This window comes from Moschus berezovskii, chromosome 25 (assembly GCF_049115385.1).
Source record: "Moschus berezovskii isolate FMDL1 chromosome 25, NW_MosBer_1.0, whole genome shotgun sequence".
Classification (NCBI taxonomy): domain Eukaryota; kingdom Metazoa; phylum Chordata; class Mammalia; order Artiodactyla; family Moschidae; genus Moschus; species Moschus berezovskii.
Window position 1 is genome coordinate 20148214 of NC_142484.1, and position 27433 is coordinate 20175646.

A 27433-nucleotide genomic window follows, 5' to 3' on the forward strand; every position below is an offset into this window, starting at 1 on the left:
AGACATGATGGCAACACAGCTGCCTTTGCTGCCCAGAAATGGCACTCCTCTGGTCCGGGAACTTTTATTCATTCAGTAAATGCTTAATGAGCACCAACTATGTGCAAGGCATTGGGCTAGGTGCTGCAGTTTTTGAAATGACAAAATTGTTTGTAGGATCGGCTAGTCCTTGATAGTTTTCCTGATTTGAGAGAGAATGACAGAATGCCCCATACATGGCTCATTTAGAGAGCTAAGACCACAGATGAGGTCTGCTCTCTGTCCTTCTACCAGCCCAGCATAAACTTTAGGCTTACTCAAATCAGTTATAAGTCAAAACAAATAAGGCACAATTAAAAAAAATTCCCCCCTTTAATTGACCAAAGTAAAGCCATGACATTTCATTTGGTAACCTGCTCAAAATTATAAAGATCATTCCATTTGGCCCAGCCCACGCTGCCCAGGGCAAAACCTCTGGACAATTCTAATCTCATCGCGCTCTGTTCTTATAAACTGCATATTTTTAAAACTGTCTTCAGCGCCCTAAATGGGACGCACTCAGTGCGAAGCAGATCAGAACCAGACGTGACACTTATGTTCTTGACAAGCCTCGATTATCCAGGTCCTTCACCTGCAACACAAAGGTATCAGTTTAACATTTACAATCAGGTCAGCACAGGAGAGCTTCTCTACTGAATTGGGTTCACCCAGACAGGAAGGGGTTACGATGGATTCTGCTCCCTGGTTTGGCTCTGGTGTGAGACTAGCTACTCTCTGCTGAACTTCTCAGGGTACCTTGTGAGGAGCTGTGTAAATGATCATTCCTCCAAATACACTAAAGGTTCTCAACCTTTTCTTATGTAAGAGATGTAACATACTTCTATGTGACTCTGATCGCTGAAGAATTGATGCACTTGAACTCTGGTGTTGGAGAAGACTCTTGAGAGTCCCTTGGACTGCAAGGAGATCCAACCAGTCCATCCTAAAGATCAGTCCTGAGTGTTCATTGGAAGGACTGATGCTGAAACTGAAACTCCAATACTTTGCCCACCTGATATGAAGAGCTGACTTGTTTGAAAAGACCCTGATGCTGGGAAAGATTGAGGGCAGGAGGAGAAGGGGACAACAAAAGATGAGATGGTTGGATGGCATCACCGACTCAGTGGACATGAGTTTGGGTGGACTCCAGGAGTTGGTGATAGACAGGGAGGCCTGGCGTGCTGAGGTTCATGGACACAACTGAGGGACTGAACTGAACTGATGTGACTCTCTATGCCATAAATTCTTCAGTGGGAGAGAAGAAAACATAGTTCGAACACACACACACTCTCCTACTACCTCCCCCCCTCCCCAAGCCTGATAATCACTGAAACAGATCAAGCCTAACCCCAACTGGGACAACATCACTGCAACCACTGCCAGAATGACAGCAGACTGGGGTGTCTGCTGGTAATCCAACAAAAACTGTCAATCTAAAATAAAAGAAAAATTCAAGCAGGCTATTTTTCAGACACAGAAATATCCCTATTTCAGAACTACGTAGCCTATTTGTAAGCACTAGAGTTGCTTTCACAGTGTAACACCTGCTCACCTTGTATATCCTGACCAGCCAGTGTTCTGTGGTGTATGCTTCTTCTAGGACATCAAGCTCGAAGTCTTTATTCCCAATCTCAGCATTCCGGACACGGTCATAGCCTAGCGGACGCTCTGGAAAGGGAGAAAAAAAGACGATAAATTTCTTTCTACAGTGCTCATTTCCTAAGGAAACAGTAAGTCCATGTGGTAAATCATCCCACTGGAATGTTACTCCCTAGCATGCAGTTTGTGTAGAGAGTAGGGCCTCAGTCAGGAAGGGCAAACTGAGTGCTATCCCAACTCACATCTCCCTCAAGATGGTGCTTGGCAGAGTCCACAGAGGTTATCTAAGAGACAGAGCCCTGACCTCCAAGTACCTCTATTCCTGAGGACTACCACCCAGGACCTCTGGGACACACTAGTAACCCTTCCATGGGACAGAGAAGAACTTTCCAGATGTCACAGGCCTGCATCTACTTCAAAAACAGTCCCAAGTGCAGAACCAAAACATTGTGAGTCAGAAGGAAAGACTAACCTAAGCACATTCCTTTCAATTTATCTGAAGAAATGTAAAGTCCTTTATCATACTCTATTCCCTTTCATAATCCTTTCTCTCCAGTATAATGCCTTTTACTGAAAGGCATTAAAAAGTAATGAATAAAAGCAGACTTTTCTAGAGCAAGACTGCCTGAGTTTAACCTGACTCAGCACTAGTTATAGGACCTTGTGCGGTTAAGGAACCTATTGTACCTCAATTTCATCACATATAAAATGGGAATAATATTAGCATCAACCTTTTGGACTGCTGTAAGGATTATATGAATTAGTAGAAATAAAGCATTTAGAGCAGTGCCTGGAATATAAAAAATATCCTGTATGTGTTAGCTACTGCTCTTCTTACTGTTGTTATTAAGGTTCTCAGGAATCACTTACTGGCTTCTGTGTAAACCTGTCCAAATCGGTAGTAACACATCTTGTACATAAGGCAGTTGAGCAGCACTGGAGAGCCCTCACGATCCACACGGAACTCCCCAGTTGGAGTATAATAATCGTGCTCCTTGATGTGTTTCCCTGTATCTGTGCTCCCTCCAATCCGGACCATCCACAGAAATTTGTTGATGTCTAGAAAAAGAAAAAACTGCTTTATCACCAAGGTAGCTACAGCTAAATCACATAATGAAAATTCCTATTTCTAATACTTTCCTAGTGGCATACAGTACCATATAAAGTTATAAAAATAAGAAAGCTACTAATGAGCGTTGTGATGAGGGTGAAAGAAGAGAGTGAAAAAGTTGGTTTAAAACTCAGCATTCAAAAAACTAAGATCATGGCATCTGGTCCCATCACTTCATGGCAAATAGATGGGAAAGTAGAAGCAGTGAGATTTTATTCTCCTGAGCTCCAAAATCACTGCTCATGGTGATTGCAGCCATGAAATTAAAAGACGCTTGCTCCCTGGAAAGTTATGACAAACCTAGAGAGTATATTAAAAAGTGGAGACATCACTTTGCTGACAAAGGTTTGTATAGTCAAAGCTATGGTTTTTCCAATAGTCATGTAAGGATGTAAGAGTTGTACCATAAAGAAGGCTGAGTGCCGAAGAACTAAAGTTTTTGACTTGGGATGTTGGAGAAGACTTGAGAGTTCCTTGGACAGCATGGAGATCAAACCAGTCCATCCTAAAGGAAATCAGTCCTGAATACTCACTGGAAGGACTGCTGCTAAAGCTGAAACTCCAACACTTTGGCCACCTGATGTGAAGGGCTGACTCACTGGAAAAGACCATGATGCTGAGAAAGATTGAGGGCAGGAGAAGGGGGTGAAAGAGGATGAGATGGTTGGATAGCGTCACCAATTTACTAGACATGAGTTTGAGAAAACTCCAGAAGATAGTGAAGGACAAGGGAAGCCTGGCATGCCCTACAGTCATTGAGGTCGCAAAGACTCGAACACCACTAAACAACTAAGCATGCATGCAGGCAAATCAGAACTACAATGAGGCATCACCACATACCTGCTAGAATGACTCTGGTCAAAAAGACAAAAGTCATGCTGGTAAAGATGCTAAATAAAGGGAATCCTTGTGCACTGCTGGTCGTAATGTAAATTGGTACAGACACTATAGGAGTCAGTAGGTAGGTTCCTCAAAAATTTCAAAACAGAACCACCATGTGATCCAGAAAGCCCATTTCTTGGGATATACCCAGAAGAAATGAAATCACTATTCCCAAGAGAAATCAGGATTCACTGCAGCATTACTCAAAACAACCAAGATATAGAAATAACCTCAGTCTATTGACAGATGACCTAGTAAGAAAATGTGGTGGACAGATATATATATGTCTCATGGAATACAAAAGATTTCAGGGAACCATCTATTTCTACCACCTATGTGTATCATTCACATATATAAAAATACAGATGCACACAAATACATAAGCACACAAACATACATACACAAACAACTTTCTGTACTATTTGCATATATTATTATTATCAATAAGAAAAAAACCTAGAGTCACACACAACCAAATAGTGCTGAAGCAATTGTTTGTGAAAGTGCAAGTCTACAGGAACACATCCCGGCTAGTCATTCCTCCTCTGCCTGTGCAAGACACACATAGAAATTAGTCTTACTACATTATACTGACACTTTATACATTCTATCCAGGTGAATCTGTTAAGTCTGTCCATATCAGAAGCCAGATGTAATCTAAAATTTGAACATCTCTAAGAAGCAACCATATAGAAAGAAAATTAAGATAGAAATAAGAGGTAATTATTAACTGCAGGAAAACAAGTTATTCTAGATAAGAATGTTTAACCTCGGTGTACAGGTTGACTCAGCAGTACATAGTATTTATTTAGTCATGATTTTGAAAACGCTTTATCTGGATTTAACCAAAATCTGATCATTAACTCTACTGAGAATATGCAAGATGGAAAGGGGGAGAGGGAAATACAGAGAACTAAATTCCTTATCTAGTATAAGAAGCTGATAAAGGGTATCTAAAATGATCAATCCATGAATAGAATATACATATTATTTAGAAATATGAATATAAGTACTAGAAGAAATAACTGAAGGAATAATTTTCCTGGGAACTGATATTACAAGGTGGTTTAGAAGCAGAGGACTACCATTTTTATTATAAACTTTCAGAAGTGTTTAACCTTTTAAAGTTGAAACAGGTATTGCTTTAAGTTTTTCAAGGTTTTTTGAGGCAGAGAACTATATTTGGATGATTCTTCTAACCACAGGATTTGCTAATAATTACAGGGAACATGGTTAACATATGCCATATATATATATGTATATATACACATACACAAGCATATATATATATAGAAACATTTTAAGTTGGGAGATGACTCTATGGCTTAAACCCACTAAAAAATGCTAATTCTTAAGCTCATTCTCAGAGGCCTTCACTGCTTGTGGAACTATTCCTAGGTCTTCAGACAATTATAGCATGCCATATTTACATGGAGCTTCCCTGGAGGCTCATGGTAAAGAATATGCCTGCAATGCAGGGGACCCGGTTCAATCCCTGGGTTGGAAAGATCCCCTGGAGGAGGAAATGGCTACCCACTCCAGTATTCTTGCCTGGAGAATCCCATGGACAGAGGAGCACGGCAGGCTACAGTCCACAGGGTCACAAGGAGTCAGACATGACTGAAGTGACTGACACTTTCACTTTTCATACTTGCATGAGAATTCTTTACATTTACTTCCTACTTGTTTGAAACAAAAATCAAAATAACCAAACCTCAAGTTGCAAATATGTATGAACTAAGAAAATATGTTGAAAAGATTAGTAAAAGGATAGAAAAGCAGGAGATTCATCTAGTTTTCTTAGCCTTGTAGCTAGAAATATAATCAAGTTCATTACCATCTGAAGAATACCCAGTGAGGCCTCCGAAAATGACCAGTACGTAGCTGACATCAAGCTCCCTCATGATCTCATAGGCTTTTTCTTCTGTGGATGCCATTGCCTGGAAAAACACAGGCACACTGCTCAGAGCAAAATTCCAGGCCATATGATCCCTCATGGAAAAGTATTTCCCATGAGACCCTGTGCATCAAGCACTCAAATGACCCCTTCACCTTACCTGCCCTACTCGAGATATATGGGTATTATTCCATGTGTTATTATCCACTAAAATCGTCCGATTCGCCATAGCTGTAATCTGGTAGCCATAATCCCACCATGACATGACCTTCGCATCCTGAAAAGAATGAGAAATAGAAAATTACAAGTGTCTCACCAACTCCAAAAATCAAGTACTAGGAGTGGAAGGGCATCTGACAGGAATTAACATACAGCTAATTAACTTCTCTACAGAATCATTTCAGTTCAGTTCCGTTGTTCAGTCATGTTTGACTCTTTGAAGAAGAATGCATGCCTAACAAGAAAGTAAATCTTGGCACCTGGTCCTACCTTTGTATACCATAATGAAATCTCAATGCAAATTATACAATCCAACATTGCCAATACTTTCATTCCAGATAATCTTATAAAAATAAACATAATGGCCTGGGAGGTGTAGGGGGCTCTGTAATATTTCCAAATAAACAGCTTGGTGTCATCAGAGAAATGATCATCATAAAAAATTATCAAAAACAATATCACAAAAATCAGCTCCTATAAAGAAAGGTGGTAGGAGGTGGGAGGGGATAAATCATAGGGTATGACGAATAAAGAAAAATTCTTATAAGAATCTAACTCACAATTGCCAATCTCACTGGAAAGGAAATGACTTCAGATGCTCCAAAGGTATAAACCAAAATATTAAAAGTGGTTAGCATTAGGTGATCCTTTATAGAAAATCTGTCTTTGTTTTTTGCTTCTGTTTTCTGATTTTTCTACAATAAACATGTATTACTTACTGTTAACCTTTCTCTTTTATAATTGGGACGGCCTCCCTCACAATAATATCACCATGCTGTCAATACAAGTGTCTAAGCAAAGTGCAGATAACCTGAACCAGGAAGGGCTGCTACAGAAGACATCCTAACTTGAATGGAGGTTGACCTTTAAGGCCCATTCAACACCAGGTTCTACAGTTCCAATTTCTCCAAGTTTTCTACCATCTAAAACCTATTTGATTCACTATAACAGCAAATGTCTTTCCCTTCCTCCTACCCCACAATCCTACACCTCCCAAATTTTCACCTCTGGAGTATTGTGACGAAGCCAATAGTACGCTTCTCGAAAATCATCAAAAATGATCCTACTGCCATCTCCACCACGAGCAGACAGCACAATGGAGGGAGAAGAGTAGGCCTCACTGGTCACCCAGGTCGAATGAAAGGTGTAGGTGATGAGAAAGAAAGCCATGACCAGTATCATGCCACTTGCCACCTAGACAAGGAAGAAGAATTGTGTTGTAAACCAAATTAAATTTACACAGCACAGAACAGCTTCATACACACAGTCAATGATTTAGAAAAAATGAACCAACATAAGTCAGAGGCTATATGAATTAATTCTGACCTCTGGAGACAGTGCTCCACTTTACTCGCCCTCACTCAAAAAAACCCCACAGATGCTTGCACATGCGTGTGCACACACACACGCACACACACACAACACACGCAGTTCCCCCAGCCTGTTCTATGTGTCGCTTCTCACTTCATTCTTAATAGGGTAAGTAGAATCCTGCTGTTTCTTGCTCTTCTTGTCTTGTCGACTTATGTCCAAATTCTTCATGTAAGTGGATAGCACCTGAGAGACTCCAATGCCAGAAAGAATGCACATAACAGGCGCCAACACCAGCATCAGACGCACCTAAAAAAACAGGAAGCAAGATCACAATCTAATCAGTGTTTTACAAATTACACATTTCAACCTATTAGCAGATGATGACATCTGTTGAGGGGTTTTCAACAATCATGGTCTGTCAATGGAACAGAACAAAATAGGAGAGAAAATACTTGACACATCTATAGCAGAAGTTAACTGTTATTCTATATGTTTTTTTCCCGCCAGTTCTACATGTATGAATGTATGTACATCCTGAGTAATGACAGGCTATAAAAAGTATTTCTTAATTGTGGTTTGGAATCAAAAAAGTCTGAGAAGCACTGTCTTAACTGCAATATATAAAATCTCTCCCCTCTTTTAACAACCTGGCACTCAGCACCCAAGCCTTTAAGAAAAAAACATCATCTCCCTTTTTGAGACTCCAGGAAGAGAGGGGAAGGAACCTGCACAGGGCCTCTCCCTGACACAAGGGTATGAATCCAAGAAAGGTGGGCCTCACAATCAGAAAATGTGAGTACCCTGCACATTCCCGGGAAAGATCAACAACAGTGAGCACCTTTACCACTCAGCCCCTCAAGTGCTCAGAAGGAAGCCTCTGCACAATTGTCAGCACTGAATCCACCCATGCCAGGGGAAGAAGAAAACCCCCAGAGTAAAGGATGGAAACGGTCACCAGGACTGAGGGTATTCCTCACCATTACAGCTGAAAAGTACATGCTGGTCACACCATACATGATGATGAAAATCCGGGCATCAGACAGGTTGCTAAAGCAGTAATAGAGACCAACTACAAAAATAAAGGAAAAAAAGAAGTGAAGGGATGGAAAAACAATCAGACACATGGAAAGATGTTATTATGGCACTCTAAAATAGCACAAAATCTGAAACCACCTAAATGTCCAACATAAAGGAGGTATTTAACTATAGAATATTTATAAAACAGAATAAAACACATCAATTAAAATATTGCTGCAGAAGTTTATGGACCATTTGCCACCTTCTTTACATACCTCTGTACTTTAAAAATTAAAAAATGCTATATCTTAAATACTATTTCACTGACATAATCCTACATAACATAAATTATGATTATAAAACTTAAAAAGTCAGGAGAAAAACTCTATCATCTGACTTTTAATCAGTAAACAACTGGATGAATATACATTCCAAGTGTTAACAGGAGCAACAGGTATGTTGTGAGAACTCCTGAAACTTTAATATTTGTCTCTATTTGTATAAAAGACAACTTATTTTCATAGTAGGAAAAAAATATAAAATTATTTCAATTAAAAAAAAAAAAGGTTCCCTACCAGTGGCAAATTCTCATCTCTGAACTGGCCAGAAGGTAAGTTAGATGAAGATGCTTTACAATCAGCTATGCCTACTGTCAAAATTCAATACTATCAAGAAGATAAATGGGAAGGAGTCAGGGATGAGGGGTTGGGTACACTAGAAGTACTTAAAAAAAATCTGAATTAGGTTTGAATTTTATAATACAACTGAACAGAAAACTGAGACTCTGAACTTGCCAGTATCTGCAATTGTTCAACTTCTGATTTCCACTCTGCTTCAAATATTAGAAAAACGTGTTTAGCCATCTTCTGTACCACATAAATACACAGGCAAAAAATGAAAACAATAAAAAAATAAGGATGGGGGTATTTTACTTATTTTGAATCAAATAATTCTTACAAAGAAGACCACTTCAGAACAAGGCAGACAGACCTGGAAACATGAAGACAAGAAGCTGTAGGTCGAAATAGTATGAGGACCAGGTTGTAGGCTGATGCTCAGACACAGAGGCAATGATGGGGATGTTGTTCTTAGCGTAAGAAGGATCCAACAGTGAGTAGAAACGCCCCGTCCAGGGAGATATTTTTCCTGGCAGCAAAGAGGCAACAAATATTTCACAATAACTTCTGAAACAAAATAACATCTGATCCCAACTAATCATAACTTTCCATTTTAATAGGATTCTCTGAGGCAAAGGAGGACTAGGTTTTTCTCTAAATGTCACGAATACCTTGAGAATTTCACTGATTCCTTTCTTTCAAATTTGAGAGTACTTATGTCAGCAAAGTCAGCAGAATAAAGTTAGGCTGTATGTAAACTCAGAAAAGGAAGGTGGAAATGCTTCCTGGAAGGGTTAGACTAAATCTGGTCAAACCAAGGCCAATGCTATAAACTAAGTCAGGCTGTCCTCCAGTGTTGCTCTGAATTAGACAATACAGAGTCCTGGGCAAAATCAAATCAGACTCTGCAACATCTACGTGAGGAAAATGTGCCATGCTAACCAAACTAAACAGACATAGTTCTGTCATTTGGGACTAGGTGAAGTCACGTTGTAGGGCAAACAATGTTAGGATTTCTCCTACCCTACCAATATACCAATAGGAAAGAAAAGGACAAAAGAAAAAAAGAGAAAGATAAGCACGGTAAATATAGTTCTGTTACCAAGTGTGAATCTTCTGAGATTAAACACTGATCTAATAAGATCTTCTTACTATGCTGAATCCAAATACTGGCTGACAAATGGATTGTGTAATATGGATTTAATATGCATGAAATCAAGAGAAATGGGAGAAAAAGAATGCATCTGCCTGTGGTCAGGAAATAACCCATGTTTTTGGAGTTTATACTATGTTCATACCCATTAACACTTAATACTAAAAGCCTTTCCTACCTGTCAGCATGAGGAGAGCTCCAATGGTGAGAAGGCCAAAGCCCACCAGGGAGATGACACTTCGGAAAAGAACTTCAAATTGCTGTGGATTCAACTTGCTGCGTAGATAATCCACAAAGGCGTGAATCTGGCAGAGACCAAAGACCCCAAAGGCTGCCATGTGCTCTGATGAAAGGACAGGCTGTAGGTGAAAGCAGATGTGTGAGAATGTCAGGAAAACAACGGGTCCAGCCTTGACCTGAATTATGCAGACCAAGTTCAGACCAAAGGGTCCAATGAGTTCTGACGCTACCAAGGAATTAGGGCCAATCCATGGGAGGGTCTAATTCACCTGCCCCATTTCCACAAAATACCTGGGGTCCAAAGTGTACCATACTCTATCAATATCACATGTCTGGCCTTTGCTCAGGCTATTTCTTGAGCCTCGATTGTAATTTTCTCATTTTCCCAAAATTTGCATTCATTAAAATTCCCATCATTCAAGGCCCCAAGCAAATACTATTGCCTCCTACTCTGCCAAGCTGAAATCCATCGCTCTCCTCTATATCTACACACCTGAGATCTCTCCTGTAACTTAGACAAATGGCTCTCAAACTCCACCAGGCAGCATAATCATGTGTGAAGAGGGGGTGTTTACACACAGACAGCTGAGCCCCACCGCCAGAGCTTCTGAAACTCAGTAGATTCAAATCCAGAATTTGCATTTCTAACATATTCCCTGATGCCGCTGAGCCTGCGGGTCCAGGACTACATTTCTAGGACCACTACATCACAGAGAGCTACATGGGTGTCTTTCCCAGCAAGACTTCCTTAAGGACCAGGATCACATCTTTATTTTTTACATTTCCCAGTTATTAGAAAGTTGCACATTGTAGGGGATGAGCAAAGAAATACTTGCTGAGCTGAATAAGGGTTCCACTTTTCATAAGAATTTTACATGAAAAATCACACATATTGCATCATTCCTCTGATTTAATAGCTGTGTCTTAATCCTATGGAGTAATGTGGTTAAAAGGTCTATGTTTTGCTTCTTAAAGGACTTAATCACTTGGCCCCATTAACAAGTTCACAGGTCATTACTACTGAATAGGATCATTCACATTAGGAAGGACTGAAAAAGATAACTGTGATCACTCACATCAACTCAGTTCTACCAAAATATCCCTGCTTCTCCCCAAACTTAAGCTAAATTAAGAGCAATTAAACTATATAAACAAATATTAACACTCTCAGGAGGCACACTTTATTGACCAATGATTCTGTTGTTTCAGTTAACATGAGCAGTCCAAAGTCAGACCTGTAAGTTTTAACATCCTCACCAGAATCCAAGATAAATCAATTTAGTTGGAGATGCTTAGGAAAAAAGTGGAAGAAACTAAAAACCCCACTCAGTCTAGGGCTCACCTGGAAACCCACAAAGGAGATCTGCATGGAAAGAATGGTGCCCAGGCAGTAGACAGTACAGTATGCCACGTAGATCCGGTGGGAGAAACGTCCTGTGAGCATCAGCACTAATACATGAAGAGGGATCAAGTTGATCAAGAACACGTAACCTCCCCAGGAAGAGACCTAGGACAGATGAAAAAGGACAGTTCCTCTCAGCACTCCTCGTTACCTGTGACCCTTTTAAAGAACACCTATTTATGGTAATCAAAAACTTTATTACTGCCAAGTGGTCTAAACAGTTTAAGTAACTGACTTCTTAAAACAGGAAAATCAAATGAAACCCATCACTGTAACTCAGTCCTCTGTTCTATATGGCTCCTGTCATTGTGATCACAAAACAAAAGGCCCCTAACCCTCGGCGTTAATCTGGATGCGACCTACTATAAGGTCACATGGAGGATTTAGGGATACATGCAAAATGTGGGCAAGCGGAAACAGTTAAGGGAAGAAGTCTCAGGGTTTATGAAAGATTGAACAGAAAAAAATATGTGTTAGGAAGGAAAAATTTAAGGGAAACCTATCAGAGAAGAGAGCTGGCCAACCAATATGTATCCATAAGAAATACAGTATCTGGAGACCTCTAAAAATTAAAAAAAAAAAAAGTCCTCTATCTTATCATCTGCCTGCCTTGGGTTAGGCATTTTATGGATACAAGAGACAATAAAGGCTTCTGTCCTCTGTTCCATGGTTTCAAACCCCAAGAGCTACTTCCAATTTACATCAGTTGATCCCAACATATATGCAGACACAGAGAGTCTCCTGGAAGAAGGGAGTGAAGAGTTACCATGTAGAAGTAAGCAAGGGCACACTTTGCTGCCCAGTAGATGGAACCAGTCTTGACTGCTTTGATCCACATGTAGTAGGTAAGCAGCATGCAAAAGATGGCAATCCCTGCAGCAAGAACACAAAATTCAACAGGAGGCCACAGTGGGATATTAAATACTGATCTGTAACAAACTACCTGCATATCTCAGACCTATAACCCATTAACAGTGTTATTACTCTACATCTCTTTGTCTCAGTTTCTGGTAAAAGAAAAAAGGAGACCCTAATAGTGTCTACTTCATAAATGTGCCATAAAGACAAATTTAACCATTGCATGTAAAGCACTTGCAACAGAATCTAGCATGCAGCAAGCAATCATTGCTACTGTTCTTTTCAGGCACTGAACCAGACATTTGAGTCCTAATGATATCCCATACTATAAAGCACCACCCTGCTTCTATGTCTTACAATAAGCTGGTCTTTATGCCCTGACTGCCTCTCTCCTTAATATCTGCCTAATGAAGTTCCAACTTCAGGGCCCAGTTCAAACACAACTACTTCCAAAAAGCCTTCCCTGATCCCCAAATCTGAATCTCTTCTCTCACTGCATTCCCAAAGTACTCTGTTCGTACTTCTCTCATGGCATACAATACTATCTGCCCATTAGTATTTATTTTTAGAGGTCTGCATTAATCTGCATTAATAGATTATGGGCTAAATTATTTTGTTCATTATCTATCTCTGTAGTTTCTTAACTATAAGCCAATACTCTTATTCATTAACTATTTCTGTAATACCTAACACTGTTTTACCAATAACATTCAATAAATACAGAGTGATTTGGAAATAAGTCAATAAAAGTCATTACGGTTTTAAGAACATCCATTCCTTTCATCTAAAATAAAGCAAATGATTACAGTGTTAAAATAACAATATCCTTCAACCCTGGAGCTTGGTGGGCTACAGTAAATAAGACTGCAAAAGAATCAGACCCCACTTAGTGAATAAACAATAACAAAAACCCATCCAACCCTAAAACCTAACTCTACTTTTAGCAATACAGAGATGAGCCAGAGGCCTTATTTAAGGAAAATTACCAGCTACCTTTCTAGAGAAAATGAGAGAGAGAGAGAATATAAACTTAAGAGTCTGAGGTCCCTTCCTACCCACTTCTAATCTTCTCACCCAGACACCATTTTTGCTATTGCTAAATAGCAGATTTGAACCCAGATTCTATTACCCTTCACAAAGCTCTACCGGATAATAAGGTGAACTTTAAGTCTTACCTTCATTATCATAGGAGCCAGCCACAGACCGGGAGATATAGCCAGGAACCACAGCAATCATGGCGGCAGCAAGAAGCCCGGCTCCTGCATCCTGTAAGACAAGAGGGGTAATAGGAAGTCAACACCAGTACAGCTGTGGGACAGGAGAGGATCCACTAGCCCAATCGGCTTCTACAGGGCCCAGAGAATAGTTTGACACTTTGCAAGGGAGATGTGATGCTAGGAATGCTTGCAGCACAAGAAAGTTACACACTTTACAACCAATTCCCTCCCTGCCACGTTACTAAGTCTGAAACTGAGTACACATGTGCTGCTGCTGCTGCTGCTAAGTCACTTCAGTCATGTCCGACTCTGTGTGACCCCACAGATGGAAGCCCACCAGGCTCCCCCGTCCCTGGGATTCTCCAGGCAAGAACACTGGAGTGGGTTGCCATTTCCTCCTCCAATGTGTGAAAGTGAAAAGTGAAAGTAAAGTCGCTCAGTCATGTCCGACCCTTAGCGACCCCACGGACTGCAGCCTACCAGGCTCCTCCATCCATGGGATTTTCTAGGCAATAGTACTGGAGTGGCTTGCCATTGCCTTCTCCGACACATGTGCTAAAAACAGACAAATCATGAAATCAGTCAGATGCTACCCCAGAATGGGCGGCTGGGTTGCAGTACCACCAGATTTGAGTGCCCCCCAACAATACCTGCACACCACAGGAACACCAGTTACACCACTAAAAGCTATGCAAGCGTAGACAAAGGAAGACATAAGTATTTTAGCTAAAAAAGTCAACGAACAGAGGTGATAATCTACAGTGGACTAAGGATGCCAGCTTAGATAATAGAGCTGGAATATTTCATGTTAATCTGTGAACTCGGGAAAGAGGAAAAACAAAATATAACCTACACACCGAAAAGAGGTAGGACCTATCTGTTGATAAGAGTCAAATCTGGAACAAGGCAGCAAGGAGAAGGATGAAAGAGCTCTCAAACTAAACTCAAGTTTCCCAAGCCCTCCAACTGGTTAGCACCTCTCAGGTATCTCCCTGACACCACAGCCACAAAGAATAACGTCCCAGGAGCCAGGGTCAGCAAGGCAGAAACCTGGGGAAGGAGAGTCCATATCACAGACTCTAATTATAAGAGCCAAGTGGTTTCAGAATTTTTAAAGAAATGTTTCTTAAAAAATCAACAAATAATTGTTAAGTTACGTGTCCATTTCCAATAGGAAGAACTAACTGTTTTGGAACATATCTTGGAGCTATATTTTCTCTCCCTTAGATTTTAAGGAATACTAGATTCAAAATCTAAATCTCACTCGAAAAAGAAATCTAAATCTCACTTTAAATATTTTTTTTCCAGGACTTCCTTGGTGGCCTGATGGATAAGAATCCACCTGCCAATGCAGCGGACACAGGTCAGATCCCTGGTCCAGGAAGATTCACACGCTGCAGGGCAAGTAAGCCCGTGTGCCATCATAGAGCCTGTGCTCTAGGGCCCTCGAGTTGAAACTACTGAAGTCCATGTGCCTAGAGCCCAGGCTCTGCATTAAGAGATGCCACCACAAATGAGCAGCCCCCTCTTGCTATCTGCACAAAGCAATGAAAACCCACTGCAGCCAAAAATAAAGACAGCAAAAAAAAAAAAAGCAGTCCTGTGATGAATAAACTAACACAAAAATTCTTATTCCATATACAGCAATTTATATTTGACCTTCAAACATTCCCTTATATGGACAAACAGTTGTTAATGATAAGACACCACATATTCTAGGGAGGGACTGGGATGAAACTAGCAATTCGGCTCATCGAAAGCTGTCTTTAGCCCCAAGCTCCCTGCCCATCTTAAGTTCTCAGTCCCCCACCCTTTAGTATCTACTAGAGAGGTTCAACAATATCCATTCCCAAGCCTCTTGTCACCCCAAATTCTTCACCTTGAGCTCTTTGGTAAGGTGGTACGTGACGATGGTGGTGAAGGAAGAGAAGAGAGGGGCCAAGAACACACAAACATTCCTAATGTCGATGGTGATGTGGAAAAAATGGAGGACATGGTAGATTGCAGCAGAGGTGATCATTAAGCCTGCAACAGGAAGAAGAAAAGTCAATAGGTTATCCTCCTAAGACAAAGAACTTAAGGGAGAGAGAAAGGGAAAATCCAAGTTATCAATAAGGTGATAACACGGGTCTCAACAACCCACCAGAAATACTAACATAGCAGCTGCAGGAGGCCTATAAATTTCCATCCTGTGGATTCAATCAGAAGTCCAGAATTTATGAAAAGCTACCCATCCCCACTCTCTCACACACGTTCCCCCTTCTATATAGGATCTACTTTTAGGAATCTGTAATCAGAATGAAAATACAAGTGTAACAAAACAAAGATATTAGAAATAAAACACACTGTTCCATATTACACAAATAAGTTACTGCTGTAAGGAAAAAAAAATCCTGTTTCCCTCACCTGGGTAAATTGTTCCTCCAATGATTCGTCCCAAAGGGTACCAGGCCCGGTCATCAAACCAATTATGGAATTTATAAAATCCCTCCTCAGCCAGGAACCGGGTGGTGCGATAATTAAAGTACCTGCAGCAAGACAGGGAAGAACTGTGTCTGCTCCTCCCCACACCGAAGTATTTGCCCCAATGTGCAGTGAATCTGGCTCCTCAGGTTACACCACTGAGGAACTTATCATTACTTCAATCAAAGTCAGTTTGTTACCCAAAAGTATTCAAAGGAGGAAAATCCCTTCACATTACCACAAGCCTCCTTACTTGCAGCTCCATGTTTGTCTCAGTTAAAGTGCTGCTTCTCTAGTAAGGAAATGCAACGGGAGGCTAAACAAATGACACTTCACCAGGCTGGCATGTAGTAGGCATCAGCCCCAGTCAGAAGATTCAAGCACTCGAAAGACAGGACAGCTGAGATGTGGGCACCAACAGGTTCGACTCTTTTCAAGTGGCAGCAACACACAAAAGAACATTTCCGTAACACACACGAGGACACACGGGTAACCTCAAATGAGGAGCATCTCTAAAGACGTGGGTGCAACACCAGACGCAGGAGGAACATTTTTTAGTCTACTGCATAACACAAACCTCTTAATGAGTATTTAAATTCGTAATCAGATCTACTCATGTTGTTATTTAAAATAGTTCTGAATGCCACCTACATAGTAGCATAAAAATAAAAATTACATAAAAAGTACTTGATACAAAATGCTTAGAGTTATACACAAAAAGACATAGTTCTTTAGGTTCAAGCGGGTCACACAGAGTCCGACATGACTAAAGTGACTTAGCAGCAGCAGCAGCAGCAAGAAGCCCCTTAAGTTTCTCATTTAAAAAGAAGTAAAAAAGAAAGACAAATAACATATAATGTATATATATATAAAATTTATCATATATCATTTACTTATATATATTACATATATATTAACAAATTTATTACATATAATAAAATATATTTAAACAAGTAAAATGAAAAGAATTGTTTAATCACTAAAGATGATCAGGACGAACCATCTTTCCTGCCCACCCCTCTAACCCTATTTCCTCCTTGGTCAGTCAAATTTTAGCAGCTAAAGTGAGTGAAGTAGCAGATGGCATAAATCTCTATCCTTCGATCTACTCTGATAAATGTTATTTTGGTAACTGTCAGGGAGACAGAAAGGATGGGGGTAACAGGCAGTCACCAGGTGTCAGAATCACGTCCTTCACCTAACAGCAGGAGCGACAGAGTAAGACGGAGAAGTGCAAGTTAGTGGGAAAAGGTCTGGCCTGGGGTCACACTCTGGGCATCAGTTTCCTGCTCTGCAAAAGGAAGTGTCAAACCACATGATCTGAACCATCCCTTCTGTCTCTATGACTACAGAGCAGATAACTCTTGCTTTCCCTGACCATCTTATCTCAATGTTCACTCATCTAGAGGGTGTGAGAAAAAGCCCTAACATACTGGTGATCAAGAACCAAAAGAATGTAAGTTATCTCATTCCTGAGGGAAAAAAATTGATAATTGTATGCCTCCAAAGTGCTTTCAAATATCTACCCAAAACAATATGACAAACTTTCAAACACACGTGTGTACTAAACTTGAATCAATGTTCCATAAGCCTAATATTCTACTTTTATGATATCAATGATGCATCAAGAATCTATGATTCTGGCTCTCTAAATTTTAAATGAAGCCTTAACTTTCAGTAATACAAATTACTCCAGTGTCTAGAAACACAGACAAACCTCAATTCAAATCTTGGCTCCTCCATTTATTATACATGTAACATTTACCATACATGTAACATTTACCATATATGTAACATTTATTATACATGTGACCTTGAATGGCTTCTGCCAGCCTCAGTTACATTTGTAAAAAGGGGACACTAATATCTCCATCTCAATTTATAGATAATCTGTATGACAGCTCTTGGAACAGAATGAAGCTCAGTAAATGTCTTCCACCTATGCCTCTTTTTAGCTAATAAAGTCCCTAATCAAACTTACAACTTTAAATTTTCCTCAGTGTCTTAGAACTTAACTGACAGACCCAATTTATACCACACAAATTGTTAAACAGAAAAAAGTCATGGATCTCAAGTTCACAACCTCTGATTTTTCTCTTGAGCCTCAAACACACACCAGGCCCAGTTCCCTTTCCCTTAGCCTATACCATTAAGTGTCGACCAAGCTGAGAAGTCAGATTTCTCTTAGCTTAGCCAGGTCTTAAGCAATAGGTAGGCATACCAGCAAGGCCTCTCTCATTTTTTATAAGTTTGAGAGACTCACTTGGTCTCAAATTCCATCGGAAATGTTTCAAAAAGGGGACCACTATAGAAATGCATAGAAAGTACATCCCCATTACCAAGAGTTCACTGGAATTTGAATCTGAAACTATTAACCTGAATGCTTCTTGAAGAAAATACCAGACCAAGCAAAGGTACTCACGGATCAAATTCATGGATGACACTTTCAAATCTCAAGACAGCAAAGAGACGAGTGGAGAACGCTGCACAAAACAGAGAACTAATATTTTAATGGCAATAAACCATGAAAAACAAGAGTAGATAGTAACGTTACACAGACAATAGTATTATCCAGCACAGAAGTCACAGGAAATACAAAATAATGACTGAATAAAGTATTTATCCATCCCTCCCACACACAGGAAACAAGGAAGTTCATTTTCCCGTGACAATAATACCCACATTTCCACTGAAGTAGGACACACTTAACTACTTAGTATCAAGGCCCATAACAACACAGTCACCTACTAATGCTACACCTAATTTACATGGTGATCTTCTACACATGGTGACCTCCCCTTCCCACAAGCTTACCTTTGGAGTGAACTAAGGTAAGAGAATCTAGACTACTTATGACTCATGAAGAGCAAGAAAAAACTAGGAAAACAGAGTAAGTGCTGGAAAGACTTTCAGAAATACTGAGGCAGGCAACTACAGAAGACAAATATCTTTTACAAAACTCTATCCCAGGGCTTCCCTGGTGGCTCAGAGGTTAAAGCGTCTGCCTGCAATGCGGGAGACCTGGGTTTGATCCCTGGGTCGGGAAGATTCCCTGGAGAAGGAAATGGCAACCCACTCCAGTATTCTTGCCTGGAGAATCCCATGGATGGATGAGCCTGGTGGGCTACAGTCCACAGGGTCGCAAAGAGTCGGACACGACTGAGCGACTTCACTTTCACTTTCATCCCAGGGTCTCTGGTACCACTTTCAGTTCTAACAAAAACCAAAATTAACACAGCATGCTTCCCATTCTTTCCCAGATGTTCACTAGTCCAAACTTCTACCATCCTTGTATTTCTTTTGATTTCACAAAATTCTACTGGTTGAGAACAGTAAAAAAGAACACGTTACAATCTGCTGGGAAAAAGTAAAGTGTTTAAGAACGCTGTTGCCAATTTTTTTTTTCTCAAAATTTTCTCCCTTCCATATCCTGAAGAAAGAGAGGTCCACATGCACACTCACATAACACAGCAGCCATCGACAGAATCAGAAGCTTCAGGAGTGTGTCCTGCTTCTCATAGGACAACCGCAAAAATCCCAGTTTGGTCATCTTCACATCAATGGGCAGCAACAGATGACAGTCAAATAGCTAAAACTGGAAAACCAAGACCATGAGATATTAAACACCTTCAATTTAGCTAATTCACTTTCATATTTTATGATGGGAGAGAACCACAGAGAGAGGAAGTAGTGAACACACAAGAGAGGGTCAGGACTAAGACCCAAGCTGAGCCTGAATCACGACCAGCAGACAGGGAAGTCCGCATGTCAGAGCTGTAAGTCAAGGATGAAAAGGAATGATGAGACTCTATCACCATAATTCTGTTTCTCAGTCTTTGCAGCTACCAAGGAGCACAGCTGGTGACTGTGTGGTACGACAGGAGTAAAGAAGAAACACGTAGAAAAAAAGCGGGTAGGAGGAAGACAGGCAAAGAAAACAGCAAAGACTGAAAACAGAGAAAAGAATAATTAAATGGAGAAACACAGCGTTCAAGAAAAGGCAGGAATGTATGAAAGAAAGCAGGGAATGAGCACAGAAGTGAAAGCAGAAGGCTGAGAAACAGAGGTCATGACTGAATCGGCACCGTTTACAACCCTAAATTTCAGCTCCAAACTTTCTGGTTATAAGCTTCTTTCTGTTCCAAATCCCAATGAGGATGCAGAATCAACTAGAGCGCACGACTAATCACCAATAGAAGTATTCATGCACTCAGGAGGGGAGGGAGAGGCACACAGATAGATCACTGCACTTTCAATCTCTTATATCACACTTTAACTACTGCTCAAATCTACACCCCCTTCCCATCAGCTGTCTCAAAGGATCCTGTAACTGACACTGCTGATTTAAGCCACTGATCCAAGAGACAGCTCATAGAACCAGATAACAATCTGGAGAGTAAAGAAAATAAAATTTTCCTACTAAGGTAAAAAAAAAAAAAATAGATTGGGCTGTATGGGGGGGCGGTATTAGATTAAAATAAAATGTTAAAGGAGAGAAGTAGTCTCTAGACCATTCAGAACGGTGATCACTTGATGGACAATATTTTATCAGCACTCAGTAGGAGCTTAGCTATTTCTGTTTAAAACAGCACTGCCTTCTTAAATCATAAGCTGGTCAAGGGCTAAGTGATAAAGAATATGCAACACTGAAGACTGCAGGAAAAAAAATAAAAGGAACCTGGATCCTTCCTGATCTTTTCCCAACTATTACTAGAGGAAAGGAGGGAAAAAATTAACACTGGACTAGGTGGAGGCCATGAAGAACCATATATTCCTAGCTCCAACAGTAAGGACTTGAGCATCTTTTTCCATAATTAACTGTCCCAGAGGAGCAGTTGTACATTTACTTTTAATTATAGTCCCAAAGGAAAACCATACCTTGCAATCAGAAATAAACACCTAACTCTAGGAAGTCCATAACCCAGTTACATCCCTCAGGGCTGTACCTGTTTTCTCCAACGCCTGAAACAGGAAAACTTACCACTACCGAGCTGATAGAAGCCACATGCCTAGAAGACTAAGCGGAGGAAATGAGAGCACTAGAACCTTTCCTCGAAAACTGAGTAAAGAAGCTGGTAATTTAGGCCAGGATCTCAAGGGAGTTTCCATACTGTGCTCTTTGGTCGTGTTCGCACATCGCTTAGCGGCAAGGACACTTTTCTTAAAACACTGTGCATCCGTCCTCCACTTCAACTGTGCCTCTCACCCCGGTTCTAGTTCCCAACTTGCCCACACACTGCCTCACCCTGTCCCTCCCTCCCCCACTTCTGCCCGCTACAGCAGGTCCCTCCCTCCGCCTCCCATCTTCCCAGAACTCAACACCTCCGGCACCACCCAGCGTGGGACACCCCACCACCTAAGGATCCTAAGCGCCACCCACTCCAGGACTAGTCGGGGCCAGAACGCCATCCTCCCCACGCCCACCTGGCCTAAGTGCACGACCCATCCCAGACCCTCACAGCCTTCCATTCCCCCCACACCACGTCCCACGCCCCCTCCTCTGCAAGGCCCCAGACTCTGCCTGCGCCCACGGCCCCCGCCATTAAAGCCGCACCTCCTGCGCTTCGCTCGGTCCCACCAACACCTTGGACTGCACCTGCCGCTAATCCTCAAGTTACATTCCAAGGCCTTCTCACCTGACCGGCGTTCCTCAGGAATCCGCTCGCCTCCCTCTGCCATCTGTTCAACGGTGCACCCAACCCTGTCAGCGCCGGGTCCGCCTCCCGGACTGCTCCCCATTGGCTAGTTCAGGTACAATCCGACACTTGAAGAGAGCGATAGGGTTCTGGAACTGTCTGTCACATCCGGAGGCGTGCACGCAGCCGCGCTCCCACGTTTTAACTGGACAATACAGATATCACTTAATAGCCGGAGGGCGGGACTTCGTCCAACTGCCCAGCGTGATAGGCCGGCTCTTGAGAGCCAGAGCGCGGAAAGAACACGCTCCGAGCAGTTTGGTTGAGGGACGAGCAGTGACGTGTCGGTCTGCGGACAGCGAAGGAGTCGTGGGCGTAAGGTTCGGTGCGTTTAGCCCAGTCACGTGACAAGAAGCGGAAACGACGCAAAGGCATAGGCCGAAACTGCGAATCCCCAAAAGCTGAACTGAGATCGTCGGCTTCCATTTCAGAGTCCTGTTTTTTTAAAGGTAGAAGTTGACGGTATCTTAATATAAGGTTAAAGGAGAGGTGAGAATTTTTTTTTACTAATTTTTAATGACAACTCAAGCGCTTCACAATCCAGACTGTTTGATCTTGTAAGGGATCTTGTCTGACAGTTCGCTGGAGAGTCATTTTGACCTTGCTCTGGTAAACTGCAATGGACGAGAGACCTGCAAATACCACGAAGCATTTCTCTTAAGACCCTGATTCGTGAATGGGCATGCCTAGGCTAAAGGGGTCGCGGGGTTTCGGTGGAAGAGTCTACGCGCGGGCTGCGTTCCCCAGGAGGCAGAGGCAGTCCTCCCAAGTTATAGACAGGCTTCTTCCTGGAACCAGCTTGCAGCCTGGCGGTGCTTTGCTTATCCCTTTGTAAGTTACCTGCCAGTGAAAACTGTCCTAACTGCCCCCTCTTACCCCTCACACCCAAAGAAACGTTGCTGAGGGCAGGGAAAGGGGCGAAGTTTCAGCAACCTGTTCCATCACCTCTCAGACACGGACTTCCGCTCCCTGGAGACCTCGGTGAACAAGAGCCACACCGAAGAAAATGGGAGCGTCTGGCAACTGTTTAAACCTAGTGCCAGTGTGCTCAGTTCTCTTTGGTGGTTACAGGACTGAATATAACCGACCAAACTTGCTGAAAGCATATTACTGCTTGCTAAGTCACTTCAGTCGTGTCCGACTCTGTGTGACCCCATAGACAGGAGCCCACCATGCTTCCCCGTCCCTGGGATTCTCCAGGTAAGAACACTGGAGTGGGTTGCCATTTCCTTCTCCTACTGCTTAAAAAAAAATAAATTAGTGCTTCAACATCACGAGTATTTTTTTACAAAATTCCCTGGCCAGGTTCACCCCAGGACGTCATGTTCCAATAGATCTGCTTTTTCGTTTTGTCTTTATAATGTAGTCAATGTAATTTTATTTATTAACAGAAGGAAACTGAAGCTGAACCTGAAGGAAACGCAGAACTTCAAGTAAATGCTTCTTCAAAACGAGTTTTTTTTTAATGAATTAAAATTAGAAAGATTCCTCTAAATGAGAAAACATACTGTTTCAAGAACATTAAGATACCGAGATTCTAAATTTTTTTAAATTACTGAACCTGTTTCTTAAACGAAATATGTTTCAATTTCCAGGTGGTAAAATTTTTTCAGAAGTCAAAATACACAACTGAAGAATGAAGTTCAAAATCTAAGTCAATGGACTTTCACGGTGGTCCAGTGGCTAAGTCTCCACGTTCCCAATGTAGGGGCCTGGGGTTTGATCCCTGGTCAGGAAACGAGATCACGTGCTGTAACGAAGAGTCCCAGTGCTATAAGTAAAGATCCTGAATGCTGCAACTAAGAAATGGCCCAGCAAAATATTGTTTGTAATCTAAGCCTATTTTTAGGTTTATTCTTTAATATCAATTGATAGGGAAAGGCTGAACTACAAGTAAAACTCAGGATGGCAAAGTTGTGGGAGAAATTATAGTTATTATAGACCCAGAGATTATACATGAACATTCAGCATATCAGTTAATCCTTCTCCCTCCTGACTTATTGCACCAACAGTTTTGAGTTGGTTGTTTCAGAAAAATGTTTTATAATCCCATCATTGTTTAGAATAATGCTATTTTTTAGCTTGCTTTGTAGGAGTTGACTTAAGTTGAAGAAAGTAGGGAAAACCACTAGACCATTCAGGTATGACCTAAATCAAATCCTTAAGAGTTATACAGTGGAAGTGACAAATAGATTCAAGGGATTAGATCTGATAGAGTGCCTGAAGAACTATGGATGGAGGTTTGTGACATTGTACGGGAGGTAATGGTCAAGACCATCCCCAAGAAAAAGATATGCAAAAAGGCAAAATGGTTGTCTGAGGACTCCTTACATATAGCTGTGAAAAGAAGAGAAGCAAAAAGGAAAGATATACCCATTTGAATGCAGACTTCCAAAGAATAGCAAAGAGAGATAAGAAAGCCTTCCTCAGTGACAGTGCAAAGAAATAGAGGAAAACAATCAAATGGGAAAGACTAGAGATCTCTTCAAGAAAGAGATACAAAGGGAACACTTCATGCAAAGAAGGCCACAATAAAGGACAGAAGTGGTATGGCGCTAACAGAAGCAGAAGATATTAAGAAGAGGTGGCAAGAATACACAGAAGAACTATACAAAAAAGATCTTCATGACCCAGATAACTGCGATGGTGTGATCACTCACCTAGAGCTAGACATACTAGAATGCTAAGTCAAGTGGGCCTTAGGAAGCATCACTACGAACAAAGCTAGTGGAGGTGATGGAATTCCAGTTGAGCTATTTCAAATCCTGAAAGATGATGCTGTGAAAGTGCTGCACTCAATAGGCCAGCAAATTTGGAAATCTCAGCAGTGGCACAGGACTGGAAAAGGTCAGTTTTCATTCCAATACCAGAGAAAGGCAGTGCCAAAGAATTTTCAAACTACCACACAATAGCACTCATCTCAAATGCTAGCAAAGTAATACTCAAAATTTTCCACGCCAGGCTTCAACAGTTCATGAACTGTGAACTTCCAGATATTCAAACTTTATTTAGAAAAGGGAGAGGAACCTGAAATCAAACTACCAATATCCGTTGGATCATTGAAAAAAGCAAGAGAGTTTCAGAAAAATATCTACTTCTGCTTTATTGACTATGCCAAAGCCTTGACTGTGTGGATCACCACAAGCTGTAGAAAATTCTGAAAGAGATGGGAATACCAGACCACCTTACCTGCCTCTTGAGAAATCTGTATGCAGGTCAAGAAGCAAGTTAGAACTGGACATGGAACAACAGACTGGTTCCAAATGGGGAAAGGAGTACATCAAGGCTGTATTTTGTCACCTTGTTTGTTTAACTTATGTGCAGAGTACATCATGAGGAACGCTGGGCTGAAAGAAGCACAAGCTGGAATCAAGATTGCCAGGAGAAATATCAATAACCTAAGATATGCTGATGAAAGCACCCTTATGGCAGAAAGCAAAGAAGAACTGAAGAGCCTCTTGATGAAAATGAAAGAGGAGAGTGAGAAAGTTGGCTTAATACTCAATATTCAGAAAACAGAGATCATGGCATCTGGTCCCATCACTTCATGGTAAATAGATGGGAAAACAATGGAAACAGAGATTTTCTTTGGGGGGTTGCTCAAAAATCACTGCAGATGATGACTGCAGCCATGAAATTAAAAGATGCTTGCTCCTTGGAAGAAAAGCTATGACCAACCTAGACAGCATATTAAAAAGCAGAGACACTGTTTTGCCAACAAAGGTCCATCTAGTCAAAGCTATGGTTTTTCCAGTTGTCATGTATGGGAGAGTTGGACCATAAAGAAAAGCTGAGTGCTGAAGGATTGATGCTTTGAACTGTAGTGTTGGAGAAAAGTCTTGAGTGTCCCTTGGACTGCACGGAGATCCAGCCAGTCAATCCCAAAGGAAATCAGTCCTGAATATTCATTGGAAGGACTGATGCTGAAGCTGAAACTCCAATACTTTGGCCACCTGATGCGAAGAATGGACTCCTTGGGAAAGACCCTGATGCTGGGCAAGATTGAAGGCAGGAGAAGGGGACGACACGGGATGAGATGGTTGGATGGCATTACTGACTCAAGCACATGAGTTTGAGCAAGCTCTGGGAGTCAGTGATGGACAGGGCAGCCTGGCGTGCTGCAGTCCACGGGGTCACAAACAGCCGGACATGGCTCAGTGACTATACTGACTGAACTGACTATAGGAGCTGTCATTCCTAGTGGAGCTTTTGGTCTTTCCTGAAGTGTCTACTCACCTCTTTTATATTATTGATAAGAATAAACACATCTTCATCTAACTGAAAGCAGACCAATATAACATATCTGATTTCTTCTTGAAGACATTCTCCCCAGAAGCCACCTTTCCAGGTTTCACCATAGCTATATTACCAAGATTTCTTCTCAGCACACTCTGATTCCACTGTTTCACTTTGTTTGATTGGGCCTTTATATATTTCTTGGATTTTTTTCCCTTTGGTAGATTCAAGTATCAGAAAAGTTGAATGGAAAGCAAACAATGCCTTTATTTTGTCCTTGATAATATCGTTTCGAGTTATAAGAACACAATAGGGACTCACCAATCCTGTACACACACAAGCACACATAAAAGCACACTTTCAGGGCATTACAATTTTATCTTCTATTACTCAAGAGTTGTTCCTGAGACGTCTAATACCAATGTGAGTCACAGTCTCTTGGAAGTAACCTATTTTTCTGATATTTTTCCCTGGAGATCCCACCTGGTTTTGGTTTTTGCCTTTCATTGCCTTTCACTTGGCAGCAGAAAGCATCTTATATGGAAACTACAGGGATTCCCCTGGTGGTGCAGTGGATAGGAATCCACCTGCCAATGTAGGGAACACGGATTCAACCCCTGGTCTGGGAAGATTCTGCATGCCTTGGGCAACTAAAGCCCAAGTGCACTGGGGCCCTCAAATCACAGCTCATGAGCCCCTGTGCCACGAGCACTGAAGCCCGTGCTCCTCACCGAGAGGAGCCGCCGCAGCGGGAAGCCTGAGCCCGGCAACAAGGAGTAGCCCCGCGCAGCACAGCCAGAGAAAGGCCACGTGGCAACACAGGCCCGGGACCGCCGAGACATACTGGAAAAAAGACTGTAACGCAAACTCTCCATAGCGGCATCAGTCCAGAAAGATGTCCTGAGTCTACTGTCTCCATGCTTCTGTTCTCATTTTTTGAGACAAATGTTGGATGAGATTCTTGGACATCTCCATGACTGTTAGCTTTTTCCATGTCTTAGACTTTTCGGTCTCTGTACTGAGAAATTTCCTCAAGTTTACGTTGTGGTTCTCTAATTTAGCCTCCTCAGCATCACTTTTATAACCCATCTCATTTTACTTCCACATTTTTAAGATTTCAAGAAACTTCCTATTCTGTCCCCTTTTCACAACAATCTGTTCTTACTTATGGATGCAATAGTTTACCAAGTTTCTGTGAAAGTAGTTATTAGAATTTAACTTTTATTTTTAGCATTACTTAAGTTTCCTCCAGGGACTTCCCTGGTGGTCCAGTGCTGAAGAAACCACCACCTCACAATGCAGGGGATGTGAGTTCAGTCCCTGGTTGCAATCTAAGATCCCGCATGCTGTGGGACAACTAAGACCACAGCAAAAGATCCCACGTGATCCAACAAAAACCCAATGCAGTGAAATAAAAATACATTTTAAAAAAATTCCAGGTCCAAGAATTCCAGGTCCAAGTGGTGTTCCTGTGCCTCTTAGGAAAGTCCTCAG

At 41.5% G+C, this 27433-nt stretch overlaps 1 protein-coding gene across 2 annotated transcripts; it reads right to left on the bottom strand.

The window, feature by feature from the left end:
- Nucleotides 1–332: 332 nt before the first annotated feature.
- STT3A (STT3 oligosaccharyltransferase complex catalytic subunit A) lies at nt 333–21766 on the bottom strand. 2 transcript variants are annotated; one of them, XM_055415928.2, is made up of 18 exons: nt 21644–21766; nt 19470–19602; nt 18430–18490; nt 15951–16072; nt 15424–15569; nt 13503–13593; nt 12236–12342; nt 11410–11574; nt 10006–10186; nt 9048–9203; nt 8018–8109; nt 7191–7346; nt 6732–6920; nt 5668–5784; nt 5448–5550; nt 2488–2676; nt 1571–1686; nt 333–610 (listed from the first exon to the last, which is right to left on the bottom strand). In XM_055415928.2, exons 2-18 carry the CDS (start codon nt 19555–19557, stop codon nt 572–574), a joined length of 2118 nt encoding a protein of 705 aa, XP_055271903.2. In that variant the 5' UTR covers nt 19558–19602; nt 21644–21766; the 3' UTR covers nt 333–571. The 2 variants fall into 2 exon arrangements, with proteins under 2 accessions (XP_055271903.2, XP_055271904.2); XM_055415929.2 differs by having other exon boundaries at nt 21562–21672.
- Nucleotides 21767–27433: the final 5667 nt, after the last annotated feature.